Source organism: Tachypleus tridentatus, unplaced genomic scaffold, assembly GCF_004210375.1.
Source record: "Tachypleus tridentatus isolate NWPU-2018 unplaced genomic scaffold, ASM421037v1 Hic_cluster_2, whole genome shotgun sequence".
Classification (NCBI taxonomy): domain Eukaryota; kingdom Metazoa; phylum Arthropoda; class Merostomata; order Xiphosura; family Limulidae; genus Tachypleus; species Tachypleus tridentatus.
Window position 1 is genome coordinate 24,535,068 of NW_027467782.1, and position 21,882 is coordinate 24,556,949.

At 31.4% G+C, this 21,882-nt stretch overlaps 1 protein-coding gene and 1 long non-coding RNA gene across 13 annotated transcripts; one reads left to right on the top strand and one right to left on the bottom strand.

The window, feature by feature from the left end:
* Positions 1 to 2,692: 2,692 nt before the first annotated feature.
* On the bottom strand, positions 2,693 to 17,767 carry LOC143243384 (uncharacterized). 4 transcript variants are annotated; one of them, XR_013024394.1, is made up of 3 exons: positions 17,480 to 17,767; positions 14,784 to 15,070; positions 2,693 to 3,422 (listed from the first exon to the last, which is right to left on the bottom strand). It is a non-coding gene; the product is annotated as an uncharacterized LOC143243384 (long non-coding RNA). The 4 variants fall into 4 exon arrangements; XR_013024393.1 differs by lacking the exon at positions 2,693 to 3,422 and adding an exon at positions 4,568 to 4,704; XR_013024396.1 differs by lacking the exon at positions 2,693 to 3,422 and adding an exon at positions 11,991 to 12,087.
* On the top strand, positions 4,446 to 20,388 carry LOC143243383 (dynein axonemal heavy chain 12-like). 9 transcript variants are annotated; one of them, XM_076487242.1, is made up of 7 exons: positions 4,448 to 4,586; positions 10,506 to 10,601; positions 13,780 to 13,918; positions 16,625 to 16,745; positions 16,967 to 17,179; positions 19,377 to 19,656; positions 20,129 to 20,388. In XM_076487242.1, the coding sequence occupies exons 6-7, from the start codon at positions 19,420 to 19,422 to the stop codon at positions 20,360 to 20,362; spliced, it is 471 nt and encodes a 156-aa protein (XP_076343357.1). In that variant the 5' UTR covers positions 4,448 to 4,586; positions 10,506 to 10,601; positions 13,780 to 13,918; positions 16,625 to 16,745; positions 16,967 to 17,179; positions 19,377 to 19,419; the 3' UTR covers positions 20,363 to 20,388. The 9 variants fall into 9 exon arrangements, with proteins under 9 accessions (XP_076343358.1, XP_076343357.1, XP_076343356.1 ...); XM_076487241.1 differs by having other exon boundaries at positions 16,967 to 17,151; XM_076487249.1 differs by having other exon boundaries at positions 4,454 to 4,586; positions 16,605 to 16,745; positions 16,967 to 17,151.
* Positions 20,389 to 21,882: the final 1,494 nt, after the last annotated feature.

Genomic DNA, 21,882 nt, shown 5'->3' on the forward strand with positions numbered 1-21,882 from the left:
ATTTATGTACACTGCAGACAAAATTGTTGATCTCGGAATGTTCCAGTTGGATTTTCGGGAACTTTAAGAGTGTTTAGCTAGCCAAACAGAGATCCTTTTGGAAAAGTTATTGAATAACATCTCAAATGAGCACCAGGAAGAAAGTAAAAGGTAACACCATAAAAAATTTAAGCACAGACTTTTTTAATGTTATAAATTCTAATCTAATCAGTTTATCAACAAAAAGCATAAAATGAGAGGGTATTAGATACATACTGTTAATTTAAAAAGTGTGTAGCATTTTTTTATTGCACAGTAAATATTAATTTACACTAATAAGTACCTTCACAGTTATGTCATCTGATATATTATCTTATCTACTTGATAATAGTCATTTTATAAATTTATTAAAATATTTTTAAGTTGATAACCTATCCTGACATAAAAAAGATAACAACTAAAAAATGATGCATAAGTTGTTAAGTTGTATTTTTGTAAAATCTATTAAACAGAAGGAAGTATATATAGAAGGAAGTAGGAATCTATTGTTTATTGGGTTATTAATCTCTACAAATAATCAGAAGAGCTAAAAGGTAACACTGATAATTTGTGAAAGACAATTTTAAAACATATCTGACCTTTACAAAAATTATGTATGTTGTAGTCGAAAGCCAACTAGTTTAGAACTACATCAGTTATTACAGATCATAATTAAAATGAAATGCCTTAATGAAAGTCAACCAGTATAAAAAAAAAAAAATTGTAAAATATACTTACTATTGTAAATCAATGAACTAGAAAATGAAATTCTAAAATAATTAGATTGTATTGAGTCATTTGTAGTACTCTTGCTATTTATGATTTTTATTGATATAGAACTGCAACTTCTTTTAACTAATAAAGTCTTATTTCATGGTAATAACTATAACCTTTTTCGTTTGTTTATTTATATCACTTCTATTCTTCACCTTCAGGTTTTCACCCTAATAAACAAAATATTAGACTTACACGATGACTGGAAATTCTGTACAATTGAGAAAAGCCTTACTATTATTGTTGGATTAACATGTTCATCACCAATGAAGTACTAATGAGTCATTTCTATTAATCAGGCACTAATGATGTGTTAACACATCAATCAGCAAAGATGCTATAACTGTGTGTAAGCAAACAGATAAACAGTCCTTTAGTATTGTACAATGATCATGCATGTGTGTTTCCCTCTTTCAAATAGTAGAAAATATTTTTTTACTAAAATTTCAGTTCACATGACCTGAGATTTCTGCAGTGCCTTGTTTTGATCACTATTATGGCAACAAGATAGCAAAGTTGTTTAGAGTTTTACTCTGAATGAAACTGCAAGTAATTTACAAAATTCCAATGCACAGTCATTTGAAGAGGATGAAGTAGGTAGTAATTATGAACCTTGTGAGCCTGATGATTCAAGAGGACTGGAGTGTAAATACTAGGGTTTTTTTTTTCAAACTGCTTCATCCATGACAGATACAATAACCCAGACACTGACAGTGCACTGGAATACTGGTATAAACTGACAGGTGGCTGATTGTTCGAGCTAAATGTATCGGTCCAACTAATATTTATTTTATTGCATAGCCTCAACTGGTTACAGGTTTGTTACAAGAGGCTGTTCCAGTTGGAATATTCAAACTGCTTATTGTGGAAAATTTTTTGAATAGGATGGTTGCTGAAAGGAATAAGTTTGCTGAACAGCTATTGGAATTGAACTTCCTGTTTTTAATGCCTCTTTGACACAAGTACCGTGTTTACTCGCTTATAAGACGGGGATTTTTCCTCGAGATTTCGGGCTCAAATTGGGGGGCCTGTCTTATAGGCGAGGTCTACAGACATAGAAAATAAATTTAGTTCACTCAGTTTATCAGATCGTTCCTCAAATGCGGAATTTCGAATTCCATAGATGGGAGTGAGGATGATGAACTTTTCAGTGAGTTTATCGGCGGCAGAGATGACGTAGAGCAGGAGGAGAACACAGAGGAATGTGACCTCTACGATGATGGATTGTCCGAGGAGCAGTTTTATGAACTGTTTGGAGATAGCGACAACGAATAATTTGAAGGCTTTTGAATTTCATAACTTGCATACTGATTTGCTGTGTTCTATTAAAGTGCAGTTTGCTTAAACTCTTTTAATACTTTGAAGAAATGTGGTTTAAAAGTTAGCATAAACGTACTTTGATACTGAAATATGTTGTGATAAGTTTTGTGCGTTAGATTGTTCTTTGTTATGTGTTTTAAATATGAATATTTATCATACAGTAAATAAAATAGTTGATGAAATTCCATTAAACGCTTGAACACCGAGTTTGGATTTATTCATTTATTTTCACTTTTCTATCTCTTCTATTTTTCTCCTTCTAATCTGAAATCGAAATATCATATCTAAACCCAAAATTAGGTTTCTATTAATTTCCATTTTTTCACTTTTCTCTCGTTACCTGCTTTCCTTCCTTCTGTCTTATAAAAGAGTCTAAACAGAATATTGACAATCTCTCAGGTGAAGTTGGGACCCGTCTTATAAGCGAATCGTCTTATAAACGAATAAAAACGGTAAGCAGTAGGAGTCACTGTACATTATTGGCTTAGTGTATGAGATATAATTACTGTAGCAGTAAGTGTATGAAACCACGTTACACTGTATTCACTGTGTTTGCACAAATGATTGACACACAAGAACACCAAGAAGTAATGATTTATTGTTAAAGAAAATACACTTTGATTACACAGATGTGAAAAAACTAAACACTTAAGAGAAATTGTTTGATTGCTCTATATATTTAACATGCAATTTTAGAGTTTTCTTCATAAATGCCTACTTTTATTTAATTTTAACTAACATGGCACAACATGTATAAGTTTTTATCTTGTAGGATTTGTGATGAGTACAAACACATTGTAGATAAAGCTTTAACCATTCCAAAAAGCACTCAGGAGTTGATGAACTCTAAGGTAAAAAATGAAAATAATATTGACATTTATTACGTATGTTACATATTATAATTTATCTATTAGTCTACAACTAATTACGTCACATACATTACATATTACGATTTCAAATAACTAGACATTTTAATTTTAATTTAGAAGATAATTAAATGTCACAATGTATTAAATTTACAATATTTGCCAACAGGATTAATACACACAAGTTTCTTAACACAAACCAATTTTGATATACAAAAAAACAATACAATTTATAATAACAGTTATTAAAAATAATTATGAGAAATAATTATTTATATACTAAAATTTTACAAACTCACAAACAATATTCAGTCTTCTTTCTAGTCTGGAACTAGATATTTCATTAATAGTCCAGGCCCACAACGAATAAATTAGTTTTATGTTGATACACATGCATTTCATTTGACAGGAATGCTAGCTAACTCTATTTGTGGTTAAAGTAAGCTGCAAAAAATTAATTTTTTTTTTGTTACATAGTTGATGGTCATTCTCAATTTTTTTTAAGTACAGATATAATCATATACATGTGTATGTGTGTGTATTGTTTTCTTAAAGAAAAATACACATAAAGATAGATATATACATGAAAAAAATCCAAAAAGGACTATGTTTGAAATGATAGTGTAATAGAAACATGTTATACTAAGGAGTAATGTTTACTGTGTTTTTAGAAAAACTTAAAGGTAATGTTTCATAAATATAAAAAAAGGTTTGATAAAATATTTTTATCAAATTAATTATGTTCTAATGATTTTTTCTTTGTTAAATATTACTTTTATTTTATGATAAACACTATATATACCTTTATATTTCATATACTATATATTTCAAATTGTGAAGTATTTTCACTTTTTTATTTTTCATTTTTACAGAGAGTGGGAACACAAGTTGTTGATGTTAGGAGAGATAATTGATGAGTGGTTAAAAGTTCAAGCTACATGGCTATATTTAGAGCCAATCTTTAGTTCCCCTGATATTATGGCTCAAATGCCAGAGGAGGGAAGGTATGCACTACAACTATTTTAATATTTCCTCAATGTTTTTAGAATTTGTATAAGTAGTATTTTATTGCTTGTGTGAAGACAATTTATATATTATTCTTTTATCTCTGACTTTTTTATTCTCTTTATATACATATTTATGTATATAGCTTAGTATTTTAAACATCAAATATAATTATTAGTGCTTTGTGTAATTCAATTATCTTCTTATACTTATTAGTTGAAATAGAAAAATGTAGTTGTGATAAAAATAAAATGCAGTTATTAAAAACGTTCCATACAGGAAAGAAATACAAATAGAAAACATATTTTTATTTGTTTAAATCTATTGTTACGGGTAGCACCACCTTTTAAATAATTTTGTGGTACATTTAAACTTTAAATGTGTTCCAACATCTTAGATGTAATTATTCAAACAATTATATAAACAAAACATCATCTTAATACTCTTATCATACAATACAGATGATTCACAACTGTAGACAAGAACTGGAGAGACACCATGAAAGCTGCTGTTTTAGACAGACATGTTCTGGCAGTTCTCCAGGTTGAAAAAAATTTAGAGAAACTAAAGAAATCCAGTGAGTTGTTGGAACTGATTCAAAAGGTAAAATTGCAGTCCTTTTTTGTTGAAACTGTTTAATATCATTGAGAAGATAACTGTAGTATACTCAATGGCAGTTTTCACCTCTGGGACGTTCCCCATCATAAATTTAAAAAAGTATCTATAAAAATATTCAAGAAAACAAAATGGTCATAAATTTTCACTACCTAACTTAAATAAAGATATATACACATATAAATCAAATAAACAAAATAGGTAATTGTTTTTTTGATTTGTTTATATTTTATAACGTTAATATGTCCTGCTAAGCACTCAGCTGTTGTCACCTTCACTTCACCACTGATATATAATTTTTATAGAAGTCTGGCCAACTGTTAGGAATACCCCTCCTTACATCCACTTCATTGCTAACTTTTACTCCAACTTTCACACTTCACATCTGTAAGCAAATTGCTAACATAAATGCACATGCCACTCATGTGCTAGATGCCATTTGTGGACCACTCCACTTTTTTCTTGTGTAATTGCTTAGTTTTAAATTATATTTTGCTTTCCACAACATTTCAGTTAATGACATAATTGTTTTGCTATTATCAATGTGTTTTAAGTAAAGTTTTGTGTATATTTTACTTTTAAAATCAACAAAGTGGATTGCATATTTCCAAATAAGCTCAGTAAATTCACATTATTATTGCACTTGTGTTTAATTAAACCATCATTTTCTGAATTGTATTATATTAACACTGATAAATATTTTAGATAGTTCACACTTTTCACAATAATACATTCATTAATATAAAAATGTCTTACTTCTGAGACCATACCTACCTCTTCACACAGAAAGCAATCTTTCTTGTGCATCTGCCTGAGAGATTTGCATTCCACAATTCTTTAGACAACTTCAACCAACACTCACTAGATTTCTCATGATTTTCACCATTACATAATGATGTTATTATGTAATAAAAGCCCTCCACTAATATGAGCATGACATAACCTTCCTGTGCACTGAGATTTTCCACTGAGATTCTTCATTAATCTTCCTTAGCACTGTGTGTATTTGATGTATTTTGTTGTATTCATAACTTACAGAGGTTTGCAATCTAATAAAGGAACTTTGTTTTCTTTAGTTTATCAAACTATGAACTTTCAAGTTCATGCAATTTTGGCATCTGCTGAGATGAGGAATAACCTTGCAATAGTCAATTTCCTAATTTGGCTACTGAAAACATGTTAAACATAAATGGCATGATAGCCATTGTGCATAGGGTAGTAGGTTTTATTATGCAGCCAAGAATTATTTCCCCTCATTCTGAGAAGGAATATGATGAGAAAGACAACTTTACTGTTTGTCTCCCCCTTCTGGTTATGCTTTGAGAACCTCTCTTGTCGTTGAGGAGAATTTTCAGACATCCTCATGCTATTTGGACTGTATCACTCTATCTCTCATTCCATTTTACTATATTTCCCATTCTCTACGTCACAACTCCCAACTTAAATAATTTCGATTCTTTTCCCATCTTCTGATAATGATGTTAATATTGCTTCCTTTATAGATCTACCCCATGCCAGTGATCTTATTTCTTGTCCTTCTTGCTTTCTAATTCCTTTATCATGGCCTACAGTTAACTGAACTTCCTCCTTCTAGAGTCATAGACCTTGAAATCTCTTTTGCCTGTTTGGGAGCAAGCCCACTGAGGTCGATTTCACTCTCCAGTGCTTAGTTCTCTTGTCTTTGCTTAATACTACTTTCTGTGTTTTATTACCTTTCCTCTCTTCACTTCATGTAAGAGACAATTCATCGAGCCCTACTTGAATTTTCAGGCAATTCCTGTTCCCTTCTCCTTTCTGCCATAGTCTGTACTACTACTCTTTCCCTGTTTACTTGGATCATTATACTCCTCCCACTTCCTATATTTTTACCCCTTTTCCTATCTTATCCTTTTGCTCAATACTCTTCAGCCCAGTGTCAGACTTTCTGGATTCATCAATGACAATGGAGCAGATTCAGTTGTCATGGGGGCTGGTCTTTGTGATATGCACATCTTTGTTAACAACTATCTGCAGTTAGATAGGTCATACTTGTTAGTTTTCATGGACTGTCCCTTCAATTCTTCTCTCAGTTAATGGCTGGTTAACTTCACTTCTCTCTCAAATTACATCTATCTTCAATATCTGGAAGTCACTGTGCCAGATCTATTGCACAAACAAGTCATAGAGAGGGTCTTACTTTCACCTGTTTGTGGTCCCCAATAAAACTGGGGACTGGAGGCTGGTAATCTACCTTTCCACTTTCATCTGCTAGGTGGTCATCCCTCATTTTTGCATGGAAAATTTCTTTACTCTTTGTTGGTTCTTTTTCCTTGGACTTTGGATGAGCAAGAGTGGCATCTCAGATATGTTTCTTCATATTCCCAATGCTGAGTCTTAAAGATATTTCAAATTTGTTTCTTGAAATCATTCTTTCCAGTTCAGCGATCCTTTTTTTTTTAGCATTGCATTGACCTCCTATGTCTTTAACAGAACAGTCAAGGTTTTTGTGTACCATCTGAAAGAACTTGCTCTATGATTTTCATTATTGCATGAATGATTGGCTTCTTCTGTCCCATTAACAGGAGAAGTCTTACCTTCATACTTTCCTTCTGTAGGAAACTGTCTTTGAAGGATGGCTTGCCAAGACTTCTAAATTCTTTCTTATCCCATCAAATACCTTGTTTTTCTGGGAGTATTTTTTCAACTTCTTTCTCAGCTGGGCTGAATCTTACCCTGTCTATCTGCAAATGATGGAACATTCTCTCACTGGGATGTGAGTCTGTCCTACTCGTGTTGCCTGAGAGACTCTATTGTCTTTAGTAACTATAGCTTTCCTGAAACTGTTTATTCTACTGGGCCATGCTCATATCAACCATCTCTGAATGCCCTTGTGCAACCAGTGTAATGAATCACAGGAACCTTTGGACCTACTGTTTCTCTTCTCACAGACATTTTTGAGTGGCTGTCTACCACTTCGATACCACTATAAATGTGCACCTACTTCCACCCAAATTTTTCTTATGCCTTTTTCACCAATATATTCTTACTAGGAAGAGAGGCATCTCTGAATGACAACCTTATGTTGAACACTCTGATCAAGGATGTATCTTGACTTCAGCTTAATGTACTCAAACTTTTGGCAGTACTTTGGGCAAGTTCCCATTTTCTACCCCTCCTGTTGGATCATTTAGTTATGGTTCACTCTTTAAACTTCACAGTCGTATCTTATATCAAGTGTCAGAAAAGTATCAGATCCAGGACTCTTTGTTTTCAAACCCTATACCTTCTTTTTCTTGTGTCACTTCTCAATACATTTGCCTTATTGTCTGTCATGTACTATATGTTGTAAACCTCAATGCAGACCATATATCTTGACCAGACTTTGTTCTGCCCCATGGAATAGTTTATTGACTTTGGGTTTTCAGATGAGCGAGCTCTCTCCTGGGGAATCTATGCATCTGTGCTTTTACCACACCTCCATGATTTTTATTATGGGCCCTTGTGGCACCTCTTTGACTGACTCATCACTGGTTTTCTTTTTTGCCTTCTGTCTTGCTATTTCCCTCTTTTCCTTCCTCTCACACCTTCTTTCTTGCTGCAACATGTTGCTATTTGATTTCATACTTGGGATTTATCCAATCCATTACCTGTCAAACCAGACATTCTTATTTGGTGATCTTTTTCCTGTCTTATTCTTGTTGCTCATCTACCCTGTCTATCTACCAGTGTAATAGTGTTTTTCATTCTGACATATTCATCACCATCTTCATCCTGACTGTCTCATTGTTGGCTATCTCTCTTTTTTTACAATATTTTTCAACAAAGGGTTGGCTCTCTCTACCATTGTTGGTTATTAGGCTGCCTTGTCTACCACCCATTATCTTTCCTGATTTTGCAAGGTATTGTCTTCCCCAGTTCTATCCATATTTTTTCTCTCCTTCCATAGATATCCCTGCCCTGTTCCCTTGCCCAGTTTGGACCTTAATAATCTTGCATACTCTTACCCAGTTTCTCTGAGCCAATGGTCACCTGCTCCTTATATTAAATTTCCCTATAGTTCTATTTCCTCTTACTCCTTCCCTTAGGTCACCATCTCTATGACTTCTATGCTTTGAACTCTTTCCATACCCTTTTCTATCCTCCATATCTTTTACTTTATCGTGTCTGGTCTCTTTCCTTTCTAAGACTTCAGCATTTGGGAAGGTGATTCCTTCCATGCTCAATCTGACTTGTGTCTTCTGTCACATTCTGTTTATGCTGTATCTTGCTACCTAGCCTACATCTCATAATTTCCTGGCTCCCTTCTTCACTTCTTTCTTCCCTGGGATTTTCTTCTTTGAGGGACTTATCACTATCTAAACTTACAGGCTTAGTTTGTCAACTGCTGTTGTTGGTCTACTTTTCATTGGATGTCAATACCTGCAGGCTGTTTCATATTTCTTCTCATCAAATCTCCCACCTCACCCATTCTTTTGCCTCTTGTTTTTGATGGCCACTTGATGACATTTTACAGACTGGCATGTGGACTACATCTCCCACTTTCATCACACACTATCTTCATCACCTGGCTGTCTCATCTCCTGTGAGTTACTGCCTATTCCAGTCTGCTATCTTCCAATCTACTTACCATCCTTAGTCAGATGAATACATTTTCTCTATTTTACAGGATTCTGTAAAGTGGCTCGTGGTGCCACTCAGAGTACTTTTATTTCTCAAAATTTTGCACAAGTAGTATCCCACAAGTATATCCATGTGAAGCTCCTGCTATTGGGTGTCATACTCCATGAGTTTCTTTGGGTGCTCTCTGAATGGAGCTGAAATAGGTAAATCTTGCACCAGTCCCTTCACTATATTAATGTGGGATTTTAGTTTTTGTGTGATTAAATGTATATCATCTTGAAAGTTAACGTTTTCCCTACCTTAAAATACCCACTTCTGCACAAATGTCCCACTCTTCCTCCACACTTCCAGTACAACTTTGTATTTTTTGCATTCACAAGTTATGATGTCTTCATATTGGTGGAGGGCTTTTGCTACATAATAACATTATTTATGCAGTGCTAATCACAAAGTGACTAAGTCTATTGCTCCTATCAGAATTTATTTAGTATACAATAATGTAAGGATGAAGGAAGCTATTCTTTTCATGAATCTAAAACCCCTCCTCAAATTAATCAAAAATCTAAAAGAACTTCTCAACTATAGGGCTTTGTCCGAATATTTTCTTGGACAAAAATCTAAAAATAATACTATTTTATTTTGTATTGAGAAGACTGAGGTTATAGTGTTATTTTTGGTTAATCTTATTTTATTGTAAGGTGAAAAACAATATTATTGCATTATCACTTTGCTTTATATTCTAATATAATAATGTACTGTGATTAAAAAAAACTAATGTTTTTTTTACCAAAAATTTGATGCTACATTTCTAGAAAGATTGGTACAAAAAGTAATTTTGTTTGTTCTTAAAGTGCAAAATTTGTAAATTTGACTTTCTATATGTCCAATGTGAAGCAGGAAATGGTTTCAACCAATGATAATTTGACTTTTTAACCATAGTGGTTAAAAAAGTCCAGATGAAAATGTATTTGTTATTGCAATAATGGCAACAATTTGACTTTGTAATAATTAATATAATTAATTTTTTTCATCATTCAAATCATAAACTGATATTTATATTCTATTATAATCTTCTCTGAATTATATTCAAAGTTGTATAATTGCTGTAGTTGTGTTATCAGCTTAAAAACACGTTATATGTATTATCATAAAAGGATAAGCTACAATAGATTTGTCACATTTGTTGCAACTGATGTCCAAGGAACTCATTAAAAATATATTGGAATTGATTGAACATAATATTTTACAACATACATTTTGCATCAATTAGTGCTTTATTTTGTATTTTCATATTTTTTTATCTCATAGGGCTTAAATGACTACCTGGAAAAGGCTTTTTTTCCAAGGTTTTATCTAATGATAAAAACTTTTAGAAATCTTGTCAGAAACAAAAGATCCAAAGAGGTGAGTTTGCAAGGAAATTGTTCTATTCCCAGTTTATAAATAGTATAAACCATATTTTAATTTATATTTTGATGGTTTATGTTATAGATTAGCTACATTTTTCACTGTGTTAGCAATATTCACATTTTAAAAAATTACTTATTTTGTTTGCAACCCTTTGATTTTGTGGTGACTTGTTTTAGAATACATTGACAAATACGTTTAGATTTGATGCATATATATTAAAATAAATGTGTAATATCTACTTAAAATAGACTGACTGGTTACTTTATTAAAATCTCCTTTGTTTATTTGTAGAACTCACTATTTATTTACTTATGCAAAACACATTATCAGTAAATGTACTTACTAAAGTGGATGTATAATCCTTGTAAATGCAGAGGTATTGGCTATATCGTGGTTAAACTGCAAGGTAATGGGTAAGAGTAATGATTTCTTTTACTTTTAAAGGAGCATAATTGTAAGTACTTGTTTCGCTGAAGCATCATTATTAACTACTTTTTTAACCAAATGTTCAACTACATTTGTTTTCAGAATCTGTGAAAAGTGGCAGTTTGAAGGGGATATACGCATGTCACTAGAAGCAATTATATTCACTAACAGCAAGCATTTTTTTGGGGATAAGACAGTTGGACAACTTTTAAAGCTTAATTGTCGTCATATATATAACAATTTATTCCATCAACATTAATCAAAATTTAAAATATTCAGCTACACTGTGCAAAGAAAACAATAAAAACTGTCAAATGGCAGCTAAAAAAGCAGTCTGAAAATTATTTATCTCAGATTGCAAACAGTAAACATAGCTTCAGTGCTTAGCTTAAAGCTATTTGTATCTGTTATTGTGTATATTTTAGGCAGTAAATCAATGAAAGAATTTGATGTGATATGATAAACCACATTCCTAATTTTTTGATGATACAACGTACTGGTGGAGAAAGACATTAATCAGTTAGCCCTGCTTTTGTTGTTTCCAAAAATATAAGATTTTCCTTAGTTGTTTCTTTGTTGTTATTTTTTTTAATGCAGTGTTTCAACAGACTTAGGAAGGTTGTATTTATAACTGTGTTCTAAATACAGTGAGGTACCAACTATAAATTTTATTTGTATAAAGTAATTCATTCAGATTTTTACCACATTTTTTTTTTTAGTTTAAAGCACAAGCTTTCAGCTTAATTACCTAAGCCTTTTACATGCTCAAAACATTTAGTAAACAGCAGGATCTAACAAAACAATTCAAATCACAAGTTACGAAGCAAAAATGAAAAAAAAAACAACAGTAAACCTAAATAATTTTAAAATGAAACTTGTATAAAAGATATATTCATAATTAAAAGCAATAAAATTTAAAATCTCACATGATAAATAATTACTAAAAAAAGGACTTGCCCTAAAAGACTCTACACGTTTCACTGTTTGTGTGACATTATCTTCAGGAGTAACAGTAGAGGTAATGTTGGGAATGGTTATAAAGAATAATGATGACCTGCAACTGTTTATCAGATAGCATCCTGTATCTGTTAAAAATAGTATCATTGAAACCTCACCATGTAGAGTGCATAGAATATGCAGCAAACTACTATGTAGAAACTGAACCTCTACAATTTGAATTGACTTTTAGTAATAATAAATATCTCGAAAAATTGATAAAAAAAGACTGTCAAAAACTTTTTAATGAGGAAAGTACCATTAAACAGAAAAATAAACTATGGATGGTGATATCCTACTTTTAAGAACTTGGATAAAATTGAAAAGAATAATGAATACCTTTAACATTCAAATTATGTTCAGGTGCCCGATTAACTTGTGCAATATTTTAATCAAGGTTAAGTCTAAATATCAGACTTCCATGTAAAAACACTTTGTTTGCAACATATCATGTGAGCATAAAAAGAATACATTAGAAAGACTAAATGTCTTGTTAATATTGGGATGAAACATCATCAAAGAGACTTTGCACATGCTTCTGTAGGTACTTCAGGCATTGCATTATACACTTGAGAGGAAAACCACAATGTTGATCTCAAGAATATAAAACTCATTGCCAAGGACTGTAATACCAGAATGAAAATCAATAGGGAAGCCGTTAGAATTGCACCTCATGACTGTGGTCCTGCTATAGGCATTAACCATAATCTTGGAATCCCCCTTCATACTTACTGATTACTTATTGTTTAAAGAAATCAAACCATGCATTTCTCTGTTGCTTTTATAAAAAGTACCCTAAATTTTTATTAATTTCTTTTTGTTGATTTTACTTTTTGATGTGGTTTTATCTTTCTAGCATTATGTTAACAAATTACAATAATAATATGACTTGCTCCGTTTCTTGACTTTGTAACATTATTTTATTTTACCTTATTAGCCTTTAGGCTTATTATTTTACAGAAACTTAGGGCACATTTTATTTTAGTTGTTGCTAGGCAACTTCTAATTTGAGTTGTTCTGTAAGATTCTTTTGTTTACTAAACATCTTGCACTTGTAGAAGGCTTAGGTAATTGAGCCCAAAGATGGTACATCAAGAAAGAAAAAAAGTCGTGATGATAGTCCAAATAAATTGATTAATACAAATATGAGTACTCGTTTAAAAGCCTGAGAAGTTATTTAATACTTATTGTTCATCAATTATTGTCTTACTTCCTGTTTCTCCATGTTCTTAAGGTTTTTCAAGGAACAACAATTTCTGTTAGAAGGTTTTCCTCCGGGGATAATGATAACATTATTCCACTAGAATTACAATTTGTTTCTTTAATTACCTTTAGTAAATAACACTTATGAAAGCAAAGACTTCATTTTACATTATGTCACCTAAGTGAATTTGGTTGACATAATTGTTTTGAATTTTGAGTTATCATGTAATATAAAAGAAGAAAGAAGAAATTCAAACTTTTTATTGTAATATTTACAGACACTTCCAGAACTTATAACTTGATCATTACATATGTTTGTTATTAAAGGTAACGCTATTGCTATTGTAAAGTTCTATGACCTATTGTAAAGATATTTAAAATTCCATATTTATGAACAATTCTAGCCATTCCTACATAGGCCATACTACTGCCTGCCTGATAAATGTAAACATTTTTCTACACAAGTGCAAAGGTGTAACAAACAGCAAACTCTATGTATAATCTTTTAAGGCCCAGTCTCAGATTATAAAAAGAATAAACTTTACAGATTATCTGGACATAACTCATATGGAGAGCAGTGAGGGTGAAAAGAGTTGACAGAAACAATATCTACCTCTCGTGCTTGAGGACAGGTAGAGAAATGGCTTTTACAGTTAGAAGGGATTATGAAAGATAGCATTCACAAAGTAAGTTCCTTTAGGTTCTGTACTTACATACAATAACATGTACATGTGTTAGAACAAGAAAATATTTTCTTATTCTTACTATTTTATAGGACTAATTCTTTTATGCCATAACAAAATATGAATTTCAATGCCATGGCAATGCTTCACTGGTCTCTGTTGAAAATTGAATGAGCCTTGTTGAGAATACTTATCATTCTTTAGAATTTCAATATACTTGTACCAAGGGCATGTAATAATGTTTCTGCTTGAATGAACATACTGATCAAATTTGGGATATGCTAAAATAAGTCAATTGAATAGCACTCCACAACTAAACCTTGATAAAAACAGTGTTTAATACTATATATTAAATTTTGTTGTCATGCCATGGCCCAACAAGTATAAATAATTGTCAGTAGAGTAGAGATTTTAATAAAAGCTTTACATAATGCTGGTTGGATTACCCTGATAATTGGCTGCAGGCTTCAAATGTTCCCAAACACTGTCAAGTACACCCCAGATCATGAAACTGAGATAAATAAATTTGAAAATAGAAAAGGAAGAGGCAGAATACCTTAACACAATGACACTTGTGTGTTTTGTTTATGCAGCATTTGCAACAGAAAAAAGACTGCTATTGACCTCATGCATGAGATAAAGACCATGTGCTAAATGATAGAAAAGTGTACATTCAATTCTATAGCTGTTAAAAAAAATTAACTTTGATCTCCAAGTATTTTCAAGAGACGGAGATTTGCTAAAAAGTACAAAAACTGAATTATTGATGATCGGAAAATGGTGTTATGGACAGGTAAGTACAAGTTTGAAATATTTAGTTCAAAGCATTGATTGTATAACTGAAGGAAGAAAAGTGAAAGTTACTTACCTCAATTCATAACACCTACCATCAAGCATGGGAGGAGACCGTGTGATGGTTTTGGAATGCTTTTCTACTAATGCAACAAGAAACCTTTGCAAAATGGATGAAATAATGGACCAGCTCATGGACCATCAGTGATTAGCATATTAAAAGATTCTACTACCAAGAAGCTAATGACCTTGAACAGTTATCCAACCCATGCAGAAATTGTTTAGGTAAGGAAGAAGCTACTGGAGTAACTCAAATGATGCAATGGTCCCCACAGAGCCTTAATGTTGACCAACTTGATAAATCTGGAATTTGATAAATCAGAAACTTGATGAATCAAATGCTACTACCAAAGAAACTTTATGGGAATGTATTAGAGACATTTGGAGTAAAATCCTAAAGGATACTTTTGTTAAATATACTGCAAAAATATCTCAAAGACTGTCTGCAGTTATTAAAGCAAAAGGGGGACATACACAATATTAAGTGTGTGTTGAACTCAAACACTACCACAGGCTTTCTGTTGCACTCAATATGAAAATTAATAAAATTCTGAAATTTCACATTTACCTTCCATTTGAAAGTAACCTGAAATTGAATTTATGACTTCGTGCTAATATCTTTGCACAGTTCTGGAAGAATTTGCAAACTCATGCAATTATCAGTGTTACCTATGCAAAGAAACAGAATTTTAAGTCATGATTATCTTGGAAATATGTATGTGAGTAAGAATATTATAGAAGTTATATTGTTTATGCATTATGTATGTAAATATTATCAATTTGAAAAATGCATAAGATATGGTTTTTTTTTTTTTTACCAGTAAGGAAAAATGTATTTAATAACATGTTTTGGATTACTTTTGTAGTTAACAATTGCTCTTATATAATGCTATTTATACATATTATTATGCAAATAGGAAATTATTTTTTTCTATATATATATACAATGATGCATCTTTTTATCATTTATAATTAAAAATAACATAAAATTATTCTCTTTTATATTATAATTTTATTTGAAAAGAATATGTTTCAGCACAATACAATCAGTGTATAAACTGACATTTTTTATACCATTTTGAAGCACGAGAAATTTATAAGTCTTGCTATTTGTGTATGTGTGTGTTTTGTAAGATTGATAAAGAAGAATATGTAAGTAATTAAGGATTACTGTATCCTGTGTGTCAAAATATATGTGATGTATTTTGTACTTAGAGAGTAAGAAAAGTGTACTTGTCATGTTGTATCTCATTATTCTGTTTATACGGGTACCTAACTCGATGTTTTTGTAGGAGTAGAAATATTATATCAATATTTTTTGACAAAATATGTATTAGGAATCATTGTTTTGTATTATATTTGTATGTGAGAAGAATGTACTAGTCATGTATTACATTAAGATGTGTTATCTTTATGAATAAGTCATGTTTTTATGTTGTTTTGTTTTTATAGGTACCATGTGTGGAAAGTAAATAGATCATGTATTTTGCTAGATAGGTAAAAATATGAAGAGATTGTGTTTGTATTTATTTTATTATGTGTGTGAGAGAATATTATTTAAATCACAGGTCAAAAGTTTTTCACTTTTATAAGTAGGAAAATTGTATGTAAGTCATAGTGGATTTCAGGCATTTGTAAGTAACAAGAATGTGTAAATCAGGGCTCATTTTACTCATTTTGCATTGTTTACTGAATATTTTTGTTTCATGTATTAATATTTTGACTATATTTTAAAAAATCTGTTAGGATAACATAGGAACTGGAATTTACATATTCTTAATGAGCATGCCTTGTACATTCATTAAAAATAAATTATTTGCTCTTCATGGTTTGATAGGTGATATCTATATCTATTAGATCACATTGTGAATCTCCTCGTGAGTCATGGGTAATGAAATGGCCAGGATAAGCTATTCTCTGTGTTTCTCAGACATACTGGACAGCAGACATTCATCAAGCTATAAAGAATGGACTAGAAGTATGTTGTTGATTTTACATTAAAAGTTTCACTAAAATGATGTTTGTAAATGTAACATCTGTTGAAATATTTTGTTATTCTTCAAAACATGTAGTTTGCAGTTTGAATACTTTTAATAAGGTTTTGAGATAAATCATTTTAACAGTGGAACAACAAACTCAAATATTTTAGCATTGCATTACAGTAATTTACTTTTTTTTTTACATTGACTACAATTTCAGGCTTTGGATAAATACTTGGAACAAAACAATAGGCAGATAGAAAAAGTTGTGACATTAGTGAAAGGAAATTTTCCCCAACAGACAAGGACAACCCTTGGGTGTCTGGTTGTACTGGATGTGCATGCTCGAGATGTGTTGGCTACTTTAATAGAAAACAAAGTGTCATCTGAAAATGATTTTATATGGTTAAGTCAACTTAGATATTATTGGCAGGTTAGAGCACAGGTATAAATGAACAAATTATAGCTTAAGATGAAGAGGTGTTGCCCAATTTCATAATATCAATTAATATTTCTTGTTTGTTTGTTTAGTTATTTTGTAAAAAGCTACACCATGGGTGTCAAAACCTGATTTTTACCAGCATAAGTCCAGAGACATACCATTATATCACTGGGGGGCTAACATTTCTTATGTAAATGTATGCTGAAATTTGATATTAATGCTAATCATAGAACAGTTGAGATACTTAATTTTATTATTGCTAACAGGTAAAAAATCACTTGAAATATTCACCTCGACAGGAAAGGAATGCTTCAGGTATGTGATCTTAGTACTGTCAACAGGTAAAGAACACTTCAGATACTCAGTTGTAGGCTGGTGTTACATAGAACATTTGTTATTATAAAAACAATGTATTCAAATTAACAACTAAAATAAAAGGAAATACTGGAGCCAGTTATAAAAAGTTCATAAGGCATACTTCTGATACAATCTTACTTCTTCTTACATAATAGCTTTCCTCTATTTGTGCTGCTTTATATATACAAATATTTTCACTCACCACTAGTATTGAGGGTCCAAATTCACTTGTTTCCCAAGGATATTACTGTGTTGTAGCATGCAAATGAGCACGTGACAACTCTCCACCAATAGGAGTGTGACACACCCTTCTAGTGTAGCTGACTTTCTCTTTACTGAAATTTACATGATTCAGCACTCACTTATGCACATGTATAAAGTTTTTGCTTCTTCCTGTGATTCATACTTCACTTTTATCATAACATTTTCTGTTAACTTTACTTAGTTTGTGGAGGGCTTTTGATAATTTTTCCTTTCCTTATTATGAGTTTGCAAGTTCATGTGATTGTTACTTCACCTAGTATAGATTCAAAGGATTTTATTCCTATTAAATGCTATGTTGGCATTAAAACTAAAGGTTCTTTCTCTAAAGTGCTGCTGTTATAAATATTTTATTTAGTGTCAGCAATTGTCCAGAGGGGATGTTTTAGCATGAATAACTGGATTATCTCTGACTTTTTTACTTAAAAATTATTCTCATCTACTCACTTCTGAGATATTAATTTTGAGGAAATATTTTTTTGTCTAGTGTATGATATGTCATTTTCAAATTGTTGCCACGGAAGTTTCCATTTCAGCTGTATTGTGAGATAGGAGTATACTAATTAAACAACTTTAGAAGCCTCTTCAATGTGGTATTGTTATACAGTTAGCTTTGTTGATAGAATTTCAGTTAGAAAAATAACAATTTTGTATAAACCATTACTGATGTTCCTGTGATGCCCGTCTTTCATTATGCATATCTTCATCTGACAGTGATTACTATTGGTATGTATTTGACTCAAAAGGTAGTACAGTAATGAAATGATATCAATCCTGTGCTGAGACAGCTCTTGGAAACCAGCAATGAACTCCAGTTTTACTAGCACAAGCAAATAAAAGTAGTGATACATTCCACCTGAAAAGGATGCCAGTTTGGCACAGTTTAACCTTTTAGCTAATAATTTGTACCCATTGTGCAGCTTGATATGCTTGATAGACTGAAACAATCAAAATAATGTGTCTTTCTCAAGGACTTGACAACCATGAGATGAAAGCAAAATGTCACTGAGCCTACAGCTCCTTTGTATTGAATCTTTTGAATCTACCACATATTGAGTCATATCGTATTATCTACAACTATATATGAGTGAGGTTAATAAGGTTTAATAAAAGAAATAATGTGTTGCCATAAGTTAGCAACCATTATATCAGTTTTCAGTCATGTTTTCTAACTGTCTTATGTAAAGTAACCTTCATCCCTCTTATTCTTGAAGGACAAATTTAAAAATCGTTTTCTCAGTTTAAAATGTTTAGTTATAGAGTAAAATGTCGAGGTGTATATGCATATACGAACATGACACGCAGAAGTTAGGTAAAGCACATTTCTTGATAGCTCATTTATTAAGTTGTTTAAATACTACTTTATTTCTTTAATGTTACCATCTGTAAAAAATGATATTGGAACATATTCTAAGTCAAACTGTGAAAAAATGTGTATATATATAGACATGCACACTAACATGTATATTATAAATGACAGTTTAATTTGGTCTTAAAATAACTTAAAATAAGGAAAACATTCTGTTACTTTGAGAAGTAAGACAGCAATTATGCCACCTTTTAATTTTAGGATGAAAAAATGATAACTTCTGTGATAAGCTCATCTCTGACATATGGCTATGAATATTTGGGAAACACTGTTTGGCTTGTTATTACTCCTCTCACTGATCGCTGCTAATGTACCCTCTTTGGGGCATTGCATCTTCATTTGGGTTGTGCTCCTGAAGGACCAGCCAGGCACTGGGATGACTGAAACCACAAAGGACTTGGCCAAAGCTGTTGCAAAGCAGTGTGTTGTATTTAATTGTTCAGATGGCCTGGACTATATTGCTTTAGGAAAGTTTTTCAAGGTAATGTATCCTCTGCTCCTCATGAAATAAACAATTTCTCACTGTAACAATTATCGTTTCTACTGTATGGTAATGAGGTTAAAGATATCCACTAAAGTCACAATACAAAAATACAAGTGAAGTATTAATACTAAATGAATTGTCAGCAATACACTAGTTATGCTTTTTAAAAATGTTTGTATTAGAATCTAGTACGTACCACTTTTTGAACAGTTTGTATTTTCAGTTTACAGTTGATTGTAAATAATTTGTAATTTATTATGATCTTTAATTCATTAATATATGTATATATTGTCTTTTATAAGAAATGACATTCACAAATGTAAGATGTTGCAATATTATCAATAACAATTTGCTTAATTTAAGATATGATGAAAGCAAAATTGATGGCTAACTTATATCAGAAGTTTTCTATAGATATTAATAATTTTTTATAGAATAATTTGAACAGAGCTTAATGTTTTATTCTAAGGGTCTTGCTTCCTGTGGTGCCTGGTCCTGTTTTGATTTAGAAGTTCTATCTGTAGTAGCTCAGCAGATCTTAACTATCCAACGAGGAACAGAAATTAAATTAAATCCAACATGTTCGGTATTTATCACCATGAATGAATGTACGACTAACAACTCATGTTCTCGTTTAATAACTTTCTTTATCCATATTACAGTTTTACTTAACTGCTGTTTAAGAATGTCTAAACAGATTTGAAACCAATAAAAATATTTAATATACTTTACAATCATGTTTCCAAGTCATTGGTATGTGCTTCGTATAGTATGTTCCATTCTTTTTTTCAGTTTACTTTTACTAACTTTTTTATTATATGTCTGTAATATATTTAATTTATAATGTATATAAGATATGTTGTATGAAATTGTTAACTTAAATAGTATTCCGCAAACTATATTTGCCGTATATAAGCCGGTCTGAAAAGTAACACGCATTCAGCAATAGACATTACATGCATATAGTGTGGTTGTATTATGATAAACACTTGTTGAGAATCTCTGTGGAACTATACAGAAAATGTAACGGTTAACAATGTAATAGGTCTAACACCAATGTCTCATGTTAAGTGTAAATGTATGTTCTAAGGTTTGTCGGGTTTCATTTTATTCACTTTTTATGATTACACTACATTATTAGCTTGATATCTTGTTTAGAAATAACCTAGATCTTATGGCATATTGTCGACATTAGGGCTGTTAATAAGTAAAAATCCTATTCTGAATTAGCTGTACTAATCCCGAGATTTATTATCTAATTCTGATCACCATTGGTTTATTAGATCAGAAGTTAATGAATATAATAAACTGTTTGTCTTTTAACAGTTTTGATGAATCAGTTTAGTTTCAAAAACAAATATTCTGTAATTCATATAAAATCACATCTAATAATGATTTCTGACTATAGATGGTGGTAAAGATTTAATAGCGAACTTTTATTTATCAGACGGTCACTGCTTTCATTTGTTGAAATGAAAATAGGTCGTTAGATGTCACAGTATCTCGTAAAAAATTGTATCATGAAAGAAAGCTTCTTCAGTCGCCAGTCACACATCATATCCCATAAACGTATTTTGAGGATTGGCAAACTAAGTTTTAAAACTGATCTGTTAATGTCACGTAAGTGTGTGTCCCATTAACATCACTGCATATGGGGTTTTGAATACTGTTCCTAATATGTTTTCCAATGGCACATAGATCTCATAATTTAAATTACATACAAGTTATTTGAATTTTAAAAACAAATTTTCTATAATTCACACACGTAGATATCGAAATTGATATTGTTTTTTTATTCTATCGTGTAGAAATTGTTTACAAATTTTGTAGAAAACAAACTCTCAGTTAGATTTATTTATTATTTCCCTCATCATAATGATATTTTTTTATTATTATGTTCCTGAAGAAAAATATAAACAAATTGAAATAAAAGAGAAGAACATTGATAACAAGTGAATATATATCATCACTCATCTAGATTTTTCGGGGAAAAACTCGACTTTTATTTTCAAAACACATGTTGGAGTTGGACTTTTGTGTGTGAACTTGGTATCAGGCTAACTGTTTGTAGCCCTTGTTTCTTTATCCAATGCTCATTACAAGCTTTTCCAGCCTGTTCACACGAAAACTCTGTATAACTTGAATGTCAACTGTACGAGAATTTCGAAAGTACCGAAACACCAGTGGTATCAGATACATATGTTATAAGGGTGCAGAACATCT

What these genes read in the sequence shown, in the direction of transcription:
- LOC143243383 (XM_076487243.1), top strand. Translation starts at nt 19,420, where the DNA reads ATGGCTATGAATATTTGGGAAACACTGTTTGGCTTGTTATTACTCCTC. An exon ending in CTTTAGGAAAGTTTTTCAAG is followed by an intron (nt 19,657 to 20,128) that starts GTAATGTATCCT and finishes TTTTATTCTAAG; the next exon opens with GGTCTTGCTTCCTGTGGTGC.